Source organism: Corythoichthys intestinalis, chromosome 16 (assembly GCF_030265065.1).
Source record: "Corythoichthys intestinalis isolate RoL2023-P3 chromosome 16, ASM3026506v1, whole genome shotgun sequence".
NCBI classification, from domain to species: domain Eukaryota; kingdom Metazoa; phylum Chordata; class Actinopteri; order Syngnathiformes; family Syngnathidae; genus Corythoichthys; species Corythoichthys intestinalis.
This window is the reverse complement of record NC_080410.1, coordinates 12,534,374-12,557,185: the sequence shown is the minus strand read 5'-3', so window position 1 is coordinate 12,557,185 and position 22,812 is coordinate 12,534,374. Positions and strand designations below refer to the sequence as shown.

The following is a 22,812-nucleotide window of genomic DNA, read 5'->3' as shown; positions in this document are numbered from 1 at the left end:
TGGGTAGTTGTGCTCCTGGTTATTGTGTCCGATTAGATCGTGCAGGTGTACATGTAATACTGTTGAATAAATTACAAATTGTGCATCTGTTTTCTCAGCTGCGTGCTGATCAACCTTATTACAAATTTATCTAAATGTGGAGATTGGAAAAATGAAGAGAAGAAAAATGCGGCAGACAGACGCCAGCATTTTCTAGAGAGAAGTACACTGACATCTAGTGGACAATCAAAACCATTTCAATAAAGGAACAAACTAATGCCTAAATATCATTTATTGGCCCATCAAAAGCACAAAAGACTGCCCAGTGATTGATTACACCTTCATGCAATTACAAACACAACCGAGATTGACTAACGTGCCCATTGTTTTTTGTTTGTTTGTTTTTAAATAGCAACAGCAAAGTTTCAGCGACAAGAAAAATACAGGAATTCATAAACAGTACTACCTAGAAATCAATGGGTTCAAGTTCATCATCAAGCTGCTGCTACCTAGAGACAGTCGAGCTGGTGTGTGACTGGCTTGAAAGAGTAGTGGACACACTGAGCTGAGAGAAACCACTGTGATTGGACTCCAAGCTGGTCATGGATCCGCTGGAAAAGCAGACATATGGATTGCTTTACAGACACCATTGAAGGCTGACTTGCTCCTTAATTGACTTTGATACGAACTCTAAATAAACACATTCAAACCAGGGAAAGCTGTATAAATCAACTAACCTGATGTCTCTAGAAGCCAGCACCTCGGTATAGTACATGATCTTACACTTGTGGGAGGAGACCTGCAGAGAGGCCAGCACATCATCCACGTAAGACAGGCTGGAGGCTGAGGCAGCTGGGCAGCTGTGAAAGCACCACTGGAGGATGTAGCATCCGGGCCAGCGAGTGATGTGAGAGCCCTGTTAGAACAAAGCAAAGGTGCAGGATCAATATAGGCTCCGCTGCTCCAGTAATGGGGAAGTGTGGACAGTTTTCAGACATGACACATTGAAAGCAAGTCTAAAAATAGAAGATCTATGTGCTACAAAGTGTGTTCACTCCATTTACCTGTGCACTCTCCCCCTCTCTGCAGGTGAGGGATTTTTCTACCAAGCTGTAGTCCTGACCCAGCACCCAGCTCTTGTCTAACAGCTGCGAACCCCCAAAGGACGTTAAACCACTGGCTCCAATTACATCTTTCTTTGGCAGCTGTGGAGCTCTCTTGGAATGGTAGATGTTGAAGAGAACATCCCCTTTAGACACATCGAAGTCCCAGGTGATGACAGAGGAAGCTTCTATGATCTCAATTAAAATCTATAAGCAAACAGACAAAAAAACAACAGAGATAGCAGTGGATACAGTGCAATGTTTAAAACACAATCTTATGGTGTATTTACTCAACTTCTCCATATATTTTTTCAAAAATATGATGTGTACATTCGTTCCAGCAGGTGGCAGCCTTAAAACATGTAAAGGGATTTGGCCACCAGAACTCAATGACTCAGTGGTAATTCAAGAACCTAAATCAAAAGTAGCTACTATATTTTTATTATTTGGAAATAAAATGACAAAAACTGAAGAAACCGAGACAAATTTTTAGGTGTAATACTGGATGAACAGTTGAATTGGAAGTCACAGATAAAGAATATAAAAATAAAACTGGCAAAGAGTGTTGGGCTACTGAACAAAACTGAACTAAACCCCAAATTTAAAACAGCCATAATCATGTTTAAGACACGGAAAAACACATTACCTAGAAATATACAAGTTTTGTTTTCAAATAGACAAGGAGGGTATAGTCTGAGAGGGGATTTAAACTTAAAAAAAAGCAGTATCACCGTACAACAAAAAAACTTTTGTCCTTCAATTTGTGATGTTGACTTGTGGAATGAACTTATTGAGGACCAAAAAAAGCACTAATTTGAATGTGTTGAAGAGAAAATATAAAGATGTTTTTTTCTGTAACCACAGAAACGAATATTATTTATGTTGAGAAAATGTTGAGTTATGCCAACCATTGTTCTTTAGGCATTAGGAAATTAAAAAAATTGGTGAATCATTTTGAACTGTTGTGAAATGTATTTGTTTTGTCAGATTCATGCTGAGGATTCTGTTGCGGACAAAGGGGTAGGATTCATATAGTTATAATTCATATAGTCATAAGTATTTTTATGTTTTTTTCTTATGTTTTGTTTGTATTCTTCTATAATTGGATGCATGTTTTCTAAATAAATTCACTCAAACAATCAATGAACACAAATATTTTAGCTCTATTTATTATTATTATTACTATTTTTTTTTGTCTTAGTTGATGTTTTCCAGCTTGGAATACATCAGCTAATTGGAAGAATTAATACAAAATTTTGTTTGCCTTACATTGGAAACTTTCTAATGGTGCCTCTCTATACATTTTATACTAAAGCACTAAATATCAAAAACAGTTTTTGGAAGAAATGCAGTTCTACGGCACTATTAAGTGTAAATACAACTTTTCTAAATCAGCTCACTAACCCTGTCAAGCAATCATTTTTCAGGTCAACAGAAAAAGCACAATATTACATGGACAGGGTCTCTGCAGGTTTCAACAGGCCAAATTTAAGACTTTTTAAGACTTACATTGAATACAGTTTAAGACCCATTTCACATTAACACCGGCAAAAAAAAAAACATGAATGAAAATGAGCGGGCAGCACAGGTGGTTCCCGCATTGTAGTTAGGTTTTGGCGTCCTCAAAAATCGAAATTTGTGAAGCGAGACTGAGGTTTATGCATTTTCTAAATAAAAATGAGGTGAATAGATTTTTAAGACCTTTCAAAATCAGATTTATGATTTTGGAGAATTTGAGACATTTTAAGGCCTTAAATTCAAATTATTGGATTTAATAAATTTTTATACTTTTTAAGACCATGTGGATACCCTGCATGAAAAATGTTCACATTTGTGTATTTGTAAAAGACAGTAAAATTAACATGAGACGAACGTGTTTCTCCTTTAGTTTTGTGTATGTCACATCAATAAAAGGGTTGATATGTCCATTTACATAAAAATGACAAACTGTAGACAATATTTAAAAGACTGACATGCATATACATTCATAGTCATATTTGGTAGAGTTGTGAAAATTGACTTGTACATTCATCTTCCCTCATAGTGCATACGCAAGTTACAGTGTTGCCAGAGAATCTTGCTCGTACCTCATATGGAGCTCCCTTGAAAATACTGGCACTTTTATAAATGGATTCTGTCAATAATCGGTTGTCTTCAATCTCCAGCTCTTCTGTTGTCCTGTACAAAGACTTGGGAACTAAACCTCCTTCTGGAATGTCACACTGAAGGAAGGAGAAAAACTGAGCTGACCAGGAGTACAAAACCTAGCAGTATTTCTTTTAGTTATATGCACAGTTAAAAATTCAACTAAGCTCACCGCACAGTCCCCTCCCAAAAAGTCAGGGATGAATTTCTGCTCAACGTAGTCCAACAAACCACCTGGACCCTGGTAGTCATTTGCAGCATAAACAAGGAACTTCTTACGTGTGTTTTCATTGATCAAAGGGCTGACCTGAAATATAAAACGAAGTCAACTGTAAAAAACAACTTTCTTGTTGATTTCATACATATAATCTGAAAATCAACAACAAACGTTTTGGTACACTGGGTCCGATCCTCCTGGGATACCAGGAAATGCAGTGGATGAAACTTGGGAACATGCTTATTTATTTATATTAAACAGTAGTGAATAGAACGAGAGACAGAATTTTCAGACAATGAAAGTCTCCTGAAAGTTAAGCTTATGCTAAAGTTTGGCTTCACAGTGACTATGGGAAGACATGAGGCGTCTCAGCATATCTTTGACAGATGCGGTGTACCTCTTGCATTGAAAGTTATTGCTAATGTTGTTGGTAAGCATAGCATCAGTTTCTCCTCACCAACGCCCACAGCACAGGGAATATTCTGGGTGCTTTTAGCATGAGCAGACGGCCCAGAGTCTCAGGGTAATTGGCTTCCACCACTTCGATGATTCTAAAGAGTGCCTTTAGTCCAGGTCTCCAAAGATGACGCATGTTAAGACCCTCCAGATCAACCAAGCAAGTCCAGCAACTGGAAAACACATTATACAGAATACTGTATATTACAATATTTTTTTAATTCATCTGGTGCAATTGACAGCAATAGACATCCAATCCATATAAAGTTGGAGGGTTGAAAGGGAATGAATGAGCTAGCAGAGAGTTTGATGCCAGCTGTGATATGCACACCCACTTAAACACACTAATATAGTAAGAAATTGTTTCCACAGTTTCAAACTAGGCACCTTTTGCATGTAAGGCAAACGTGATAACCACTACACCAGACGTGTCCAAAGTACGGCCCGGGGGCCTAATGCGGCCCGTGATCAAATTTCATCCGGCCCCCACCCTCTGTCATAAGATCAATCATGTCTGGCCCGCACACAGACTTAATAAATTGGTCAGCAGTACTGCTACCAGCATATGAAGTAGCTTACACACTAAATGCTGCTCCTCATTTACCCACTAAAAGGCAGCAGCACTCTAAGCAACATTACCCCGTGTGACCCTTGACTTCCAATTTTCTAAAATGGCAACAATCAACAACAAAAAAAAGTTGACTGCGACGGCCGACGCTTCAAGGATAGGTGGAAATTTGACTATTTCTTCACTAAAATACGCAACAACTGTGTCTGCCTCATTTGCGAAGAGACAGTAGCTGTTTTAGAGTGGTAGTAGTAGTAGAGTTCAATGTGAGGCGATATTACCAAACAAGACATGCTGACATGTACGACAAGATTACAGGGAAGATATGCAGCGAGAAATTGAAGCAACTTGAAGCTAGTTTTATTTTACAGCAGCAGTATTTCGCAAGAGCCCGAGAGTCAAAAGAGAACGCCACAAAGGCTAGTTGCGAGATTGTTGAAATTATAAAATAAAAAAAAAATAATGAAGCAAATGTGACACACAGAATGGCTTGCTAAAATTTGCTTACATTGTCCTACGTAAAGGACGTCAGGCAAGGTCGGCCCCCCACATTTTTACCACACCAAATCTGGCCCCCTTTACAAAAAGTTTGGACACCCCTGCACTACACTATGGAAACAATTGTTGAAGGGCCAAATGCCTGGTCCGATTCTGTTACAGGAATAACATTGTTTCCACCCAGTTTCGAGCAGGGGACCTTTTGCATGTGAAACAAACATGGTAACCACACACTATGGAATAAGTCATTTTAAGTTGTTCTTGAAGAAGGCCTGGCCAAATGCTTGCCCAGCTGAAATGCAACAGATTCATATCTGTCACAAAACAACAGCACTATCTACACTCACCGGCCACTTTATTAGGTACACCATGCTAGTAACGGGTCGGACCCCCTTTTGCCTTCAGAACTGCCTCAATTCTTTGTGGCATAAATTCAACAAAGTGCTGGAAGCATTCCTCAGAGAGTTTGGTCCATATTGACATGATGGCATCACACAGTTGGTGCAGATTTGTCAGCTGCACATCCATTGATGCGAATCTCCCGTTCCACCACATCCCAAAGATGCTCTATTGGATTGAGATCTGGTGACTGTGGAGGCCATTTGAGTACAGTGAACTCATTGTCATGTTCAAGAAACCAGTCTGAGATGATTCCAGCTTTATGACATGGTGCATTATCCTGCTGAATGTAGCCATCAGAAGTTGGGTACATTGTGGTCATAAAGGGATGGACATGGTCAGCAACAATACTCAGGTAGGCTGTGGCGTTCCAACGATGCTCAATAGGTACCAAGGGGCCCAAAGAGTGCCAAGAAAATATTCCCCACACCATTACACCACCACCACCAGCCTGAACCGTGGATACAAGGCAGGATGGATCCATGCTTTCATGTTGTTGACGCCAAATTCTGACCCTACCATCAGAATGTCACAGCAGAAATCGAGACTCATCAGACTAGGCAATGTTTTTCCAATCTTCTATTGTCCAATTTCGATGAGCTTGTGCAAATTGTAGCCTCAGTTAAGTGGTCTTCTGCTGCTGTAGCCCATCTGCCTCAAAGTTCGACGTACTGTACTTTCAGAGATGCTCTTCTGCCTACCTTGGTTGTAACGGGTGGTTATTTGAGTCACTGTTGCCTTTCTATCAGCTCGAACCAGTCTAGCCATTTTCCTCTGACCCCTGGCATCGACAAGGCATTTCCGCCCACAGAACTGCAACTCACTGGATATTTTTCCTTTTTCGGGCCATTCTCTGTAAACCCTAGAGATGTTTGTGCGTGAAAATCCCAGTAGATCAGCAGTTTCTGAAATACTCAGACCAGCCCTTCTGGCACCAACAACCATGCCACGTTCAAAGTCACTCAAATCACCTTTCTTCCCCATACTGATGCTCGGTTTGAACTGCAGGAGATAGTCTTAAACCATGTCTAAATGCCGAAATGCACTGAGTTGCTGCCATGTGATTGGCTGATTAGAAATTAAGTGTTAACGAGCAGTTGGACAGGTGTACCTAATAAAGTGGCAGGTGAGTGTATATTTCCACTCAGTTTTGAACGGGAGGCCTTTTGCGTGTGAGGCCAACTTGATAACCACTACACCTCAGAAAAAGCCTCTTCAAATTTCTCTGGTAGCAGGCCCAACCAAATGCTTGGTCTGCTGAACTGCAACATCCATTTCAGTTACAGAAACAGAACTATATTCGGTTCCACACAATTTCAAACTGGGGACCTGTTGCGTGTGCGGCGAACGTGATAATCACCAATACACTATAGAAACAGTCACTTCATGTTGTTCTTGTAGAAGGCCCGGCCAAAGGTTTGCCCAGCTGTAGTGCAACAGTTTCAATTCTGTCACAAAAACAGAATTACCCATGTTTTCACCCAGTTTCAAACTGGGGACCTTTTGCATGCGAGGGAAATGTGATAGCCTCTACACTAAGGTAACCAACTCTTTACTGATCTCCAGTAGCAGACCGAGAAAAATGCTTGTCACTCTGGTAGCAGACTGAACCCTACGCTTGGTCCGCTGAACTGCAACACATACATTTCTGTTACAGAAACAGAATTATATTTGTATCCACAACTTTTCCACCTGCTGACTTTTTGAGTGTGAGGCAAATGTGAGAAGCAATACACAATGGAAAGAGAGACTTCATGTGCAACATATTCATTTCTGTTACAAAAACAGAACAATTTATGTTTCAACCCAGTTTTGAACGTGATAAAAGTATGGATGAACCATCTCGTAAGGAAAGAAAAACTGTTGCTCACGGACACCATCTACCTGAATGTGAGACACAAACTGGTGAATACGCTGGATGGTTAAAAGAGTCTATGAAAGGACCATAGTATTCATTTTGCGTGCTGTGTGGATTGAACATTGAAATTTTGGCATCAGGATTCTGCGATCTCAGCAAGCACTTCGAGACAAAAGGTCCTAAAGATGCAGTATGCAGAATGAAAAGCTATGCTGTGACGAAAGCGGAGATTTTATTCTGCCAATTTGTTGCCGAACACAATTTGTCGACAACTATTGCTGATCACTTCTCAGAATTAGCAAAAGAAATGTTCCCTGACTCAGAGACTGCATCGGTAAGTTATTTTTATCAATTGACCTTTTTATTTTATAATTGGACACACTAACGAACTACCTTCAAGTCAAACTGAATTGCGAGCTAAGTGCCATGAAATGTAACCATCAAAAGACATGATAGAAATTGCCCAAAGTGCTACATACAATTCTAACAAAAGTCACTGTTAAATTTTAGTAATCATGATGTATGGTAGCTGAAGATATTGATTGTTCTTTGAATGCACCAGGTTATATGCGACAATAATACCAATAAATTAAGATTATTTTAAAAATTGAGCTTTATTTTTTTTCATACTGCACGCTATATAAAACATTGTAAGATTAGTCACCATTTTGTAAGGGCATATACCTCACTATTTGTAAGAATGCCAATGGCCTCGGGTTGACAGGTATGGGCAAATGTGATAAGCACTACGCTATGGAAACAGACGCTTCATGTGCAATAGATTCATTACTTTTACAAAAACAGAACTATCAATGTTTCCACCCAATTTCAAACTGGGAACCTTTTGCAAACGTTAGGCGAATGTGAAAACAACGACACTATGCAAACTGTAAGCTCATGTCCACCAGCCACACCCCGCCACCAAGCTCCGCCCGTGAATTGGATGTCTCATCTAAATTCACAGCAGAAGCATGAAAAGAGCCAAATAATTGGATGTCTCTTATTGACAACAGCATCTAAAGACTTAATTTACTGCCATGTATTATTTCTGGCACCTGATTGGTTGACCAAAAGTTGTTGTATTTTCCTCACAGCGTCTCAGTCCCTCTTCATTGATGGCAACAACCTGTGTCATCAAGGGAAAGTGTAAATGTCAGACACGATACCTGTATGAAGAATGGCTGAATGATACTCAGATGTAGCCTTAAACCCTTTCACCTGCCGAACCAGCACCTCTTCTGTCAAGGAGCGCATCAATCCTTTAGTGTCCATATGACCCAAACGCAATATATAAAGAGGCCGACCATCTAAACACAAAAATATAATGATCAAACAGCATGCACTGAAAAGTACTTCCATCAAAATTTGTTGCATGTTACTGGCTTTTAATATTTTTTGAAATTATAAGTGTTCAAGACTGATCAAAGACTTGTAGAAACTTTGACAGCGTTTCTTAGACATTAGTTAATAATTTACTTGCTTATCAAGTTGCAATAAATGCTAAGGAGGAATCCTATCTCCAAGGGACTGTTTACCCGGCAACTGTAATAGGGCCAAAATGCACTAAAACTTTCCCAGATGTCTGTATTGCTTAGAAATAGACGGCGTTTTGAGTGTCTGAAACCCCCCAAATAATAAAATTCCTTCCTAAGTAGAGATCTTGACAATGCTCCACCCTGTCATCATGATCTAAACAGCTGGCAACACAAAAGTAAGGGGCTGTTTACATGTTACGGAATGGCCTCGTGACAGCGAAAACGGAAGGCGAAGACACAAACTTTCAATTCCGGCCTCCAAAGCGGAATGATTCGATTTTGTGGATTGTTCCACAACCATATGAACTGAATGCTCTCGCTCCGATGACGTCAGCAGTCGCACACGTCACTTTGGGCATGTGCAGTCACTGCTAGTGAAAATTCAAAACAGCAAACATAAAAGAACGACACCTTTAATTTACTGTTGTTGTAATATTTTTAATTTAAATGTATTTTATTTTCACATTTTTATGCCTTTTGAAGCAAAAGACAAAAAAACTAACGGACGCCATTTCTTCGAGTGGGCGGGTACGTTGTCTTCCGAGGTGAGGAGGTTGTTGTCAAGGAAATGTATTTTGTAATTATTAAAATTGCGCTGCCCTCTAGTGCCTGGCATGAATATGACATAATTTTCACGCGGAATTGCGACATCGTTGGAATGGGAATGGAACCAAGATGGAACCATGTAAATGCAAACATGAAATTTGTCGTATTCTTAGAGTGTAACCATGTAAACGGCCTTGTGTCTGTCTGCAGCTTACAAGGCAGCGACGCGTCTGGGAATGGGGACGTGCCTATAGCCATACATCTCAACAAAGCGCTGAGGTTCACCTGCCTAAAATACATCATGACAAAGCGCCAATGATAACGCAAATATTTTGTTAAAGCTAGCTTCTGCTAGATTCCATTAGTGGACAGAAGCATGGTTAAGGGCAGGGTTACAAATAGGATTAGCTACAGACCACGTGCCAGTGGAGAAGATTTGGTCTCTCTATGATGAAATTACTGCCCCACTTTCTCGACATGTTCCCGTTTACAGACGTACCTTCATTTTGCAAGCCGCTGACAGACCCTTCTCTGTTTTAGTGGCATCTGTCTCCGGGGTTGCCAGATCGAAAAGACAGTCTTCAGCCCAATAACACCATAAAACCAGCCCAGTTCAATAAAAATGAGCCCAAATTACAACTTCCCGCCCAAGAGAATGTTTTGTGAAAAGTCAATCCTACCCAATTCATTTTCTCCTACCCCAAGGCTTTGAAAATAGCCCAACTGGGCGAGAATCATTTTTACACAGGTATCAAGTTTTGGTGGTGTTGCCACCTATACACTGCGCATGCATACTACATCAGCAAATTGGAAGTCTCATGCACTTTTGCATCTACGTGTTCGCACAGATTTCCCCAGTGGTGGAATGTAACAAAGTGTAATGAATTTTTCTGTATCTATACTTCACTTGAGAACAAATATGAAGCCGTGCTTTTTACTTTTACATCACTACATTTCACAGCACATATTTTTACTCCATTCATTTTCAAATTGTCGCCTGTATTACTCATTACGTTTGTTTGTTTTCTTTTTTTCTTATTGTAAATTTAAAGTTTAATTTTCATGCTTCCGGGGCAATCGATAAGCCCATGCAACTATACCGTAATTTAACACTAGAGGCAGCAACATGACTACAAGCAAGATTAGGTAAGTGAACATTTTGACAAATAAAAACAAACAGTGAGAGCAGCGCACCTTCAGATGGGTGCTGCACACCCTTGTACAGTAGGTGGCGGTATGCACCTGATAGGTACTTGCAGTCCGCCATTAACCTAAAATTTGTAGGTTTGAGCTTGTTAAGCTTCTGTTTACTGTGCAGTCAATTTTTTCGCTGTTTTTTTTCCATTCTGTTTTTAATTAAACTGAACAGTCAATGAATTTTCTGGTTGTTCCTTTGTACATTGACTCATATCGACTACATTTTTGCATCGGTAGAAAATAATTTTACTTTTTACTTGTAAAGTAAATTTTAAAACAAGTACTTTTGTACTTGTTTTTTTTTTTTTCTTAGATACTACTACTTTATTTTTTACACCCGTCTCTGTACTTTTACTTAAGTAAAAAAAAAAGTGAGTACTTCATCCACCACTGGATTTCTCCACACAAAAAAATTGACAACAAAATGTTACTTTTGCATAGTTGCTTCAGACCGCGTCTGTCTAAATATATTCTAAATTTGCAGAAAAGGGCAATTTAAAAAATGACTATGCCTTTGTCATTGTGGTGCCAGCCTCCAGTGTAGTAGTCCTGAAGAAGTTGAGGGCGTTCCCATGAGTCCAATACATAATCCACCTGGTATTTCTTCCTCCATGTCAGCGATTGGCACAGAAGCTCTCGAGCTTTGTCAAAGTTGAAATCTGTGGCTCTTAAAAAGCGCAACACATGGTGATCCTTTGGAATCTGTTACACAAAAAAATTCACCATGATAGTATACATCTACGAATGCAAAGAGAAAAAACATTGAATAAGGAAACGAGGAAACAAGTAGACTATATTGTTTCATTCTCAAATGTGATTTGAATTTGTGGGGGGAAAAACAGTTCTTGATTTGTAAACAAAACTGATTGATGTGCCAAAAACAAGTTGATCCATTCAGACAAAATGTATCTGACCTTGCCCTTGTGGGTTTCCTGGAGCCAATGCCGCAGTCGAATAAGACAGCTTTCCTGCAGAGGCGTTAAATCACCTAGGTAACGTCTGATGTAATCAGCATCCAACTTGTCTGCAGGCCAAAACACAGCGTCAACTTGGCACATAGTCCATCGCATGCATTACAAAAACCCAGGCACGTTCACCTTGGATGGAAATATAACTGGATAAACTAAAATCCAGCTTGGAAAACATACACTTGCAATGTGTAGGATCATTTATTTTATTTCGAAAAGTAGCAAGTCTGTACTTTTAGGCTTGGTGTCTCAAGTGGGCCAATCATCCAAGTCAAGATTTATGAGATTATGTATTTGTATTTGTATACTCAAGATTATAAAGATGCTGTGCAAGAAAACGCTACTTTTGGGGCAAATCTTTTTATGGTAAAGCATGACATGAAAAATAATTTTTGAATTTTCCCAACAGTTAAATGTATGCTCGTGTACAAATATGAACTCGAAGGTACAATGCTACAATTTGTCCACGTTGGAATCTTACAAAGAATTCTAAGTTTGTATACACTCCAGGTGCCCCTGATAAGCTTGTGTGAATGCTACAAAGCAGCATCTATTTAATAATTTGACCAAATGTATTCATTAAACAAAGCACAAAAATGTTCAACATGAATCCAACATACCTTTTGCATCATGTTGATCTGATTGTCCTGCAAACACACAAAACAATTGTTAAACCACCACCAAGCTATTTTATTTCCTAACGCTCTTCCCTCTCTATCAACATTTGGTACACACCTTGATTTGTAGTGTTGCTTTGGTAAGTATGCATTAATTTAGTATTCAAAGAAAAATGATTTATATATATATATATATATATGTATAAAACATGGTATCGGTAAAGTATCGGCAACATTCGATACCACACATGGGTGGTGCCGGAATCGGTGTCGGGTACCAAAAAATGGTAATGGTGCAACACTATTTATCTGGTAAAAAATACACAATACATTGAAATAATAAAACAAATACTTATACCCAATTATCAATTCGACCATTTTACACTTATTGGCAACACAAGTTTTGAATTAGTGATCCCTCGCTACTTCGCACTTCAAACTTCACGCCCTTAGTCCAACGCAGATTTTTTTCCAATTTAAAAACAACATTTTTAAGTAAAATACTGTTTTATTTTAAGATATATGGATGTATACACATACAAATCATTGTTTTCTTATATACTGGTATATACAGTGGTATGAAAAGTATCTGAACCTTTTGGAATTCCTCACATTTCTGCATAAAATCACCATCAAATGTGATCTGATCTTTCTCAAAATCACACAGATGAAAAAAACTGTCTGCTTTAACTAAAACCACCCAAATATTTATAGTTTTTCATATTTTAATGAGGACAGTATGCAAATAATGACAGAAGGGGTAAAAATAAGTGAGTAAAACATCAAATTAAAAAATTTTTTGCCCCCCCCCTTATGCAGCAATAACTTCACCCAGACGCTTCTTGTAGCTGCAGATCAGTCTGGCACATCGATCAGGACTAATCTTGGCCCATTCTTCTCTAAAAAACTGATGTAGTTCAGTCAGATTCCTGGGATGTCTGGCATGAATCGCTGTCTTTAGGTCATGCCATAGCATCTCAATGGGGTTCAAGTCTGGACTTTGCCACTATAGAAAGTGTATTTTGGTTCTTCTGAAACCAATCAGAAGTTGATTTACTTCTGTGTTTTGGATAATTGTCTTGTTGCAGCAGCCATCCTGTTTTTAGCTTCAATTGTCTGACAGACGGCCTTAGGTTTTCTTGCAAAACATCCTGATAAACTTTTTTAATTCATTCTTCCATGAATGATTGCAAGTTGTCCAGGCCTTGAGGTAGCAAAACAGCCCCAAATCATGATGCTTCCTTCACCATGCTTCACTGTGGGGATGAGGAGTTGATGTTGGTGAGCTGTTCCATTTTTCCTGCACACATGACGTGTGTTACTCCCAAACAATTCAACTTTTCATCAAGGTTTCATCAGTCCAAAAATAGTTTGCCAAAACTTCTGTGGAGTGTCCAAGTGCCTTTTTTTGAACATTAAACGAGCAACAATGTTTTTTTAGACAGCAGTGGCGTCCTCCGTGGAGTCCTCCCATGAACACCATTCTTGGCCATAATTTTACATATAGTTGATGTGTGCACATAGATATTGGACTGTGCCAGTGGTTTTTAGAATAACTCTAGGGTTCTTTTGTTACCTCTCTGAGTATTCTGCGCAGAACTCTTTGGTGCACCGTGAATGCAAATGGTCATCTTTGGTGGACGGCCACTCCTTGGGAGAGAAGCAACAGTTCCAAACTCTCTCCGTTTGTAGACAACTTCTCTGACTGTCGATTGATGAACATCCAGACTTTAAAAGATGATTTTGTATCCATTCCTAGCTTCATACAAATCAACACTACTTGATAGCAGGTCTTCAAAAACCTCTTTTGACCGAGCCATGATGCACATTAGACAATTCTTCTCATCAAGACAATTCTTACCAGGTGTGTGTTTTATAGTGGGCAGGGCAGCTTTAAACCACTCATCAGTGATTGGGCACACACCTGATTTAAATTGTTTGGTAAAAATTGTTTTCAATTGCTGTTTAATTCTCCTTAAGCAGTGGGTTCACTTACTTATTTTTCCCCTTTGGTTTTAGTTAAAGTAGACACTGTTTTTTTCATCTATGTGATTTTGACAGAGATCTGTTCACATTTGATGGTGATTTTATGCAGAATGTGAGAAATTCCAAAAGATTCAGATACTTTTTCATACCACTGTATATATCATTTATATTCATTTTCAGTTCTTAAAACCATTTATAAAACTATACAAACACGTATAGGGATTTTTTTTTATTATACTTTGGGAACAAAAATGAAAAAACCCTGTCTTATATGTATCTCTTTCCAATGCTGTTAAATCTGGAAAAAAAAACATTGAACACACCCAAAAAACAAAAGCTTTTTAATTTTTTTTTTTTTTCTAGGAAAATAAGCTCCACCTCCACTTTGCGGATTTTCGATTTTCACCGGTGGGGTGGGGGGGTTTCGATCCCCAATAATGCGAAAAACAAGGGATAACTGTATAGCGATTTTAAAGAACAGTGCAACAGATCTATGAACGATCTTTCTGATACTTAGCATTTTGCGTATTTTAAATACAGTAATTGTAACTTACAAACACTGACCATGAGCAGAGGTCGTCAATATCCCTTTGGTGTTGTCCTCCACACGGGCCGAGACCACAGCTTTGACACAGTTTCCAGTGATGGCTTCTGTAGGAGTTGTTTGAGTCCAACGAGGTATATACGTTATGCCCTCTTTCTCTAGCTCTTTGAGGTGATACTGGATAATTTCATTCCCCTACCACAAAGTTTGGACACACACGACTTAACATCAGTGCGACTCTAAACATCGGCGGAGACAAGCATAGTTGCTCAAAAGACTATAGAGCCCATTTTTCATGCCCAAACATTCAGAACAGAAATCATTTTTTAGAAATCCAGATCAAAGAAAATGCAAACCTTTTCTATGTTACTGGCATACTGCTTCATTGCTATTTTCTCTGCCATGCCTTCAAAGCCATAAAAGGATTTAACATCAAGACTAGCTGTCTGTTCAAAACATGTCCACTCATTATTCTCAGGATGTACCTGTAAAACAAGACCAGAATTTATTATATAATGCAGCTTTACTCTGGTAGTCCATAACATAAAAAGCAGAACAGAAGTAAACATTGTTAAAGTATGAAAGTCTGAATGTTGTTAATGTTAACCCTTTCATGCATGAATAATGATTTTTCTTTTTCTTTACCCTTACAGGGCACTCGTTTAACTTATTGGCTGCCATCAACTGCGCAAGATGTCCAAGTCATTTTGACTAGGAAGGGCGAATGAATGGTCATTCACGCCCAATCCTTCATGTTGAAATGAAATGGACTTCTATTAACGTCAATGGCACAAAATGAGTTAAATGCTACAAAAACAAAAACAAAAAAAAAACATCTTTAGAGTGTTAATTGGGGCCCTCACCACAGTGTATTTGTTTTTATTGATTTTCATTTCATCAATTTACCTTTAATTATTATAATAATGTATACATAAGTTTAAAATTACATAAAATAAAAGATACAACAATTATTAATCACAAAAATATAAACACAGAACACGGAAAACACTGACAAGACTGAAAAAGCAGTTTCTGCTCTTGCACTCCTCTTTAAAAGAAACTGCTGTATTTTAAGCCAAAACAACTGTTATGTTTGATAGAACTACTATATGTCTATATGCTGCCATAGCAGATTCATAGCACATTAAGCCCCCGAACTATTTTTAATTTGTCCGTTTACCCCGGAAACCCCCATTTACAGATGTCGCGCAACCGCTTTCGTTTACATCCAGCCATAAAACGAAGGCAATTAATTATATTTCTTCTTCAAAATGTCATTTTTAGCTTAGAATCATTAATTGATATCTAATATTTCGTTTAAAGATTTTTTAAAATTATTCAAGTCACATATTTTAAACTTTTACACAAAGGACGTCACAATGACAAAAATGGTGTCTGTAAAAAAGTCACGGATATCTACCTCATAACTATCGCTTAATTGTATTTTTTTTTGTTACTGCCGCACTTTCTCCGATGTTAGGTGATAAATAATCGATCCAAACAAAGTAAAATTGAAAAAAAAAGAAACGTCTAAAAGGGTAAATATTTAAAAAAGAAAATCTCGACCACTCATTGACGTCTGCAATATCTGCATCACGACCCTTGTTATGTTACCATGTTTCACCCATAAAATCCCCCAAAAAATCCAGCTGTGGCCATTCACAGCTGTGTCTTGACACTCAATGATACATGCTACATGGAGTTTTTGGATCAAAAAAACGTAATTACGCGATAATATCTCGTTAAAGTAATGGCGTCTGTAATTCTGCTCTCGCGTGCTCTCACCTCCAGACAGGGTTTTGCTGTTTAATTTTTTTTTTTTTTTAACTGCCCTGCTGTTCAAAATTTGTCTTCCCCCAGAAAATTGAGATTTGAAGCTTTCCAATGATGTAACACACGTGCATATCGGACAATTTTGAAATTTGGCCAAATTGGTTGTCTCAGAGCACAACTTCAAGTCACCTGAGTGTTATCCGCCATATATAAGAGTAATTGGTAATATAAATGTAAATAAAATAATAAAATGTATCCCTCGGGATTAATAAATTTGCTCTTCAGGAAAAAAAAAGAAAAAAAAACTAGGAAAATACTATAATTGACCTAAAATTTGTTTTCAGATGAAATGTATGATGTATGAATGAATGAATACTTAACCAAATACGGTTTTAAAATGTTATTTAACAACTCAGCTCATATAAAATAAAATAAATTGTCAGTATTATACAGAAAAGAGCTTAACATATTAAAGTGCCTCAGACTAACAATGTGGCTCAAGTACCGTTTGGCATATTGCCCAAAATTAACTGCCAACTTAAAGAGCAGACAAGCACAATGCAGTAACAAGAGCTAGTGTTTCAAAAAATGTGTAAACAACTTGTCTGTTAAATAAAACATTTTACACAAATAAATGCAGCATTTGCAGTTTTACAGTAAATGGCCTGAAAGCTGTGTGATATTAAAAAAATAATAATAATAATTTGTCAATTTTCACACAGTTAACTGAAAAACATCACACTAAAATGTGTGTAAAGGTGTTTAAAAACACTGCTTAAGTTAGCCAGTCATACCCTTTTTTTGTCCAGTGGTCTCCTGTCAGTGCAACAAACGTAACTCTGGCTAGTTGCTCCACCTTCGTTGCCTTTTCATTTTCAAAAAGTTCATGAATTTTTGTGGCAATAGTGGCCCATGAAGGTGTTCTGTATGTTGGGTCACCCGATGCTATCTGGATGAGATTTTCAAGGCCCTTGTCTTCGACTAAGTTAATGGGTCTCTACAGTCTCTGGCTACCCATCTAGCCATAGCAGTTGTCAACCTACTTGTTGTCCTTTTGTTGACAAGTCCGAGTCTGCACTCTGCCAGTGTAGTTTGATGACTGCGGCTTGTTTTTGCGGTGTTAGCGTCATTGCTAACACTAGCGAAGATACGCTTAGCCCGAAGGTGGTACTTTAGGCTGGTTGTGCTTCGATGGAAGGATAGTTCATCATGGCAGTACAGTGCTTTGCAAAAGTATTCGGCCCCCTTGAACCTTGCAACCTTTCGCCACATTTCAGGCTTCAAACATAAAGATATAAAATTTTAATTTTTTGTCAAGAATCAACAACAAGTGGGACACAATCGTGAAGTGGAACAAAATTTATTGGATAATTTAAACTTTTTTAACAAATAAAAAACTGAAAAGTGGGGCGTGCAATATTATTCGGCCCCCTTGCGTTAGCTGCAAGTCGCTTGGGGTATGTTTCTATCAGTTTTGCACATCGAGAGACTGACATTCTTGCCCATTCTTCCTTGCAAAACAGCTCGAGCTCAGTGAGGTTGGATGGAGAGTGTTTGTGAACAGCAGTCTTCAGCTCTTTCCACAGATTCTCGATTGGATTCAGGTCTGGACTTTGACTTGGCCATTCTAACACCTGGATACGTTTATTTTTGAACCATTCCATTGTAGATTCGGCTTTATGTTTTGGATCATTGTCCTGTTGGAAGATAAATCTCCGTCCCAGTCTCAGGTCTTGTGCAGATACCAACAGGTTTTCTTCCAGAATGTTCCTGTATTTGGCAGCATCCATCTTCCCGTCAATTTTAACCATCTTCCCTGTCCCTGCTGAAGAAAAGCAGGCCCAAACCATGATGCTGCCACCACCATGTTTGACAGTGGGGATGGTGTGTTCAGGGTGATGAGCTGTGTTGCATTGTGGCCAAAAAGTTCAATTTTGGTTTCATCTGACCAGAGCACGTTTTTCCACATGTTTGGTGTGTCTCCCAGGTGGCTTGTGGCAAACTTTAAACGAGACTTTTTATGGATATCTTTGAGAAATGTCTTTCTTCTTGCCACTCTTCCATAAAGGCCAGATTTCTGCAGTGTACGACTGATTGTTGTCCTATGGACAGACTCTCCCACCTCAGCTGTAGATCTCTGCAGTTCATCCAAAGTGATCATGGGCCTCTTGGCTGCATCTCTGATCAGTTTTCTCCTTGTTTGAGAAGAAAGTTTGGAAGGACGGCCGGGTCTTGGTAGATTTGCAGTGGTCTGATGCTCCTTCCATTTCAATATGATGGCTTGCACAGTGCTCCTTGAGATGTTTAAAGCTTGGGAAAATTTTTGTATCCAAATCCGGCTTTAAACTTCTCCACAACAGTATCTCGGACCTGACTGGTGTGTTCCTTGGTTTTCATAATGCTCTCTGCACTTTAAACAGAACCCTGAGACTATCACAGAGCAGGTGCATTTATACGGAGACTTGATTACACACAGGTGGATTCTATTCATCATCATCGGTCATTTAGGACAACATTGGATCATTCAGAGATCCTCACTGAACTTCTGGAGGGAGTTTGCTGCACTGAAAGTAAAGGGGCCGAATAATATTGCACGCCCCACTTTTCAGTTTTTTATTTGTTAAAAAAGTTTAAATTATCCAATAAATGTTGTTCCACTTCACGATTGTGTCCCACTTGTTGTTGATTCTTGACAAAAAAAAAAAAAAATTCATATCTTTATGTTTGAAGCCTGAAATGTGGCGAAAGGTTGCAAGATTCAAGGGGGCCGAATACTTTTGCAAGGCACTGTATGTGCACACAACTTTTCTTTTATCCAGATTTCCATTAGGCAGCTTTTTAAAACGGAATTTCCCATGAAGCAGTCCTGGGTCTCATCCTCACTCATCGTGGCCTGCTGCATTTTGTCCTGCATTGCCGCGCGGAGAATGTAAACATCACCGTGTGGACTACGGGAGGCGGTTGTGGCCAAACTTAGTGTGCGCGGTAAATTGCGTTATTTTTTTTAAATGCGTTAATATTTCCAGATTAATCCTGGTCGTTAACGCGTTATTGTTGACAGGACTAATATATATATATATATATATATATATATATATATATATATATATATATATATATATATATATATATATATATATATTTATATATATATATAGATATATATGTGTGTGTGTATATATATATATATATATATATAAATTAATACTCACTTGTCCTGTCCTATAAAGGTTTAAAGGTCTTAAGTGTCATTTTTGAATAGCTGTCAACCATAATGACCACAGTCCCTGAAAGGGTAAGTGGATATCTGGACTGATTTAGGTGATCTGGATTCGATTCAATGCTCACCGAGTATTTGCAGTACTCATGGGAAATGACCCTGCTGGAAAACGATTCGTTTATGATCTCAATGACGAGAGTCCGCTCTCTCCGGTTCAATGTGTTCTTTTGGATGAAATACAGGTAGTCTACACCGGCAAGCTATGAGGAGAAAAATGACATTCATATAGTCAACAATAGGAAATTAAAAAAAAAAAAAAAAAAAATGGTTTAAAAAGTCTGCACAACCTTTTCACATGCCAGGATTTTGTGATTAAAAACAGAACAAGACAAATAATTTAAGAATAACAATAATATTTTGACATAGAAATTGTTCACCACAACTGGAAAAAAAAGTATTTTGTAAGTATGGTGTAGTGTAATGTAGTGCTCATTTAGTGGTTTGAATGTGATTCATAAATTCTGCCATATTACAGTTAATAATAGCGTATATGAGTACAAATTATTTTTACAACCAAGGAATTTGAGATATTCGTTCTCAGTGGCGCCTCCAAAAATTGTTCATAGGGGTGGCCAGACTGGGCCACTTAAAATCTTGGGGTGGCACACCAAAACTAAAAGCCATAATTTCAGGTTTTTATTATGTTGTTGCAGTAAAAGGCCAAAAGAAAACTATCAGAAAGACTTAAGGACACGCCTACTGATATACTTTGGTGTATTGTGCTATATTTAATGTTACTAATGATTTAATGTGCATAGTACAGTCAACATTTTGAATTCCACAGCTACTACAATCTGACATTATACTGCAGCGGCGCTGTAAGTCACTCACAGCTTTTTTAGTTTTTTCCATCCAAGAGCCGTTTTGGTCCAAATTTGTCATTTTCTCCATACATGCTGGATAGTTTACGTACTACTAGTAGGCTACTACAAATGCAGCGTTCTATTACAGTGTGTGTTGAGAGTTTTTGTATTGGAAATAAAACCGCCCGTGTACCATAATGCAATTCCCTGCAGCTAGACGGCAATGAAACATTAACACATTTGAAAAGTAAAAGGTCCTATAAGCCTCGGTTTAACATCAGGAGGTGCTGCAGCACCCTCAACACCCCACTTCTCGTGCCACTGTTATACTGGCCACTAGGGTGGCCAGTAGGGTGGTCAAAAAATGTATAGGGGGGGCCGTGGCCACCACTGGCCACGCACTGGTGGCGCCATTGTTCGTTCTCAGGGTTTCTACACGCATCAGTAAATCTGATTGATCGCTTTTTAATGCCATTCTTAATGCCACTTTTAACTACTTTAATGCCCATGCCCAACTGCAGATAGCTTCACACACACACAATTTCTAAGTAAAGAGTAGTCCGAAAATGACTTTTTAATGGATAACCAAAATTTCGATGTTGTCCAATCCAAAAAATGCAATTGTGGACTTAACATATTATTGCTAATTGTATTTTGATGCCCCACTGGATACTTTAATAATGATAAATGTAAAAACTTCCAAGGTTTTCCAATAAATATTCGGCGAAAAATAAAGAACAACTTCAACTGAAGATATAGAAAAAGTGCCTGTATTGCAACACTAAATTTGTTGTTGAAATCAAAATAGTGCAAACAACAGTTGTTGCTGGCACACAGCGTCAGTAACAATGAGTGAGATATGTAATGAGTTCATAATTCATTATATTTCAAACATTTATTTTTCATTTAATTTTTGCACCATGAATGCAAATGGTCTGCTCACATAACAAATCCCAAACATCTTAGTTTGGAAACAACTAATGGTCAGTAAGCACAACTGCTGTGCTAAGCTGTGACCAGCCCTTGTACAAAGGGAGAAAACATTTACTTTGAAGGCAACATGCATATCGGCCCAAAACCAATATTTAAACATCGACGTTATTATCCAATATCTTTATAAAATGCTTTTATGCCGATAGTATCAGCTCTCTTATCCGATCTTATGCTCTCTTGTCCCAGCTATCCGATATTGTCAGACAACTGTAATAAATGATGTTAAAAAAAAAAAAAAATTAAACCATCAAGTTGACAATTTTTAATGCCTCAAACATTTAGTTTAATGCTTTTTAAGGCCTGAATTTTGACAAAATCCATTTAATGAATTTTAAACCTTTTTATTGACCTGCATAAACCCTGGTTGCAAAAGATTTTTTAAAAATCAATCAACCCTTAAAGTAGTAAATACATGCATAGGCGGAGTTTGACTTTTGGAGCAGGGGGGGCACAAGATGTTGATGACCCCGAAACGGAGTGTCAGCAATAAAATTAACTTACAAGAATATTTATAATAATCCCATCATTCTTGAGGGGAATTCCAAATCAGGCTGCTTAGGCTATACTTTTCGCCAAGATCGTCATCCATTGAATATGGTACGCCCACCGGTGTCGTGCCAATGTAGTTACCCCAGTCAAAAATTGTATCCCCTGGGCGGAGCCACTGCGCTGCACTGATTTCCGTGTTTTGGTGATATAGTTACCTACGAGGTTTTAAAACATGGCCCATCCATTAAAACAATACGTTTTTTCTGTTGTGTAACGTAACATACGTACTGAACGTAAATGCAGTGTTTCACTATTTTACTCGTAGGATGACCTATAACTGTTATTACTGTAATTGAAGTCCTGTATGGAGTTTCTCCAGTTTAATAAACGTCAATGTCCAAAATATATAATTGTGGTACTTTTCAGGCTTCAATTAATTGTTTAAGTCGACATAACTCATAACTAATGTGTGTGTGTGCGCTCCCATGGCCAGGGGATACAATTTTTGATGGGGGTAACTACATTGGCAAGACACCGGTGGTGGCTCTGTTGTACAATTAGTGTCTTTAGTGGTTCTTGTTCAGTAGTTGTTGTCGCTTTTGAAAGCTTAGGTTTGAAAAAATTACGTTTATCAATCTTGCCTCTTTGGTCCTTGAGTGGTTTTGGCTAAGCAAAGCAAATGACTGTCTAAGGTGCTAGTCACATGATATGTTCAAAAAATTATTTTGACCCATTATAAAAATATCTTTTTTTTTCATTTCATTCATTTTTGTTGTTTTAGTGTTTTATAACTTTTATAGACAGTATTTTACCAGAAAATTCTTAATCTTAAAATCATATACTGAATAGGAAAGTCAA

General features: G+C 38.2%; 1 protein-coding gene across 10 annotated transcripts in view; it reads right to left on the bottom strand.

Annotated features, from left to right (window-relative positions):
• Positions 1 to 256: 256 nt before the first annotated feature.
• The window catches only part of LOC130904736 (SEC14-like protein 1), a 36,790-nt gene continuing 14,234 nt past the window's right edge, over positions 257 to 22,812 (bottom strand). For 5 of the 10 annotated variants that reach the window (XM_057817692.1, XM_057817691.1, XM_057817693.1 and 2 more), the window contains 15 exons: positions 19,738 to 19,869; positions 14,973 to 15,101; positions 14,637 to 14,811; positions 13,663 to 13,791; positions 12,090 to 12,116; positions 11,416 to 11,525; positions 11,014 to 11,203; positions 8,442 to 8,530; positions 8,279 to 8,349; positions 3,902 to 4,073; positions 3,400 to 3,534; positions 3,170 to 3,304; positions 1,044 to 1,289; positions 717 to 895; positions 257 to 590 (listed from right to left, as the gene is read on the bottom strand). In XM_057817692.1, the coding sequence (XP_057673675.1) occupies positions 485 to 590; positions 717 to 895; positions 1,044 to 1,289; positions 3,170 to 3,304; positions 3,400 to 3,534; positions 3,902 to 4,073; positions 8,279 to 8,349; positions 8,442 to 8,530; positions 11,014 to 11,203; positions 11,416 to 11,525; positions 12,090 to 12,116; positions 13,663 to 13,791; positions 14,637 to 14,811; positions 14,973 to 15,101; positions 19,738 to 19,869 (2,025 nt within the window). In that variant the 3' untranslated portion in view covers positions 257 to 484. The remainder of the gene's footprint in view (positions 591 to 716; positions 896 to 1,043; positions 1,290 to 3,169; positions 3,305 to 3,399; positions 3,535 to 3,901; positions 4,074 to 8,278; positions 8,350 to 8,441; positions 8,531 to 11,013; positions 11,204 to 11,415; positions 11,526 to 12,089; positions 12,117 to 13,662; positions 13,792 to 14,636; positions 14,812 to 14,972; positions 15,102 to 19,737; positions 19,870 to 22,812) is intronic. The other 5 variants (XM_057817701.1, XM_057817700.1, XM_057817698.1 and 2 more) reach the window with 2 other exon arrangements.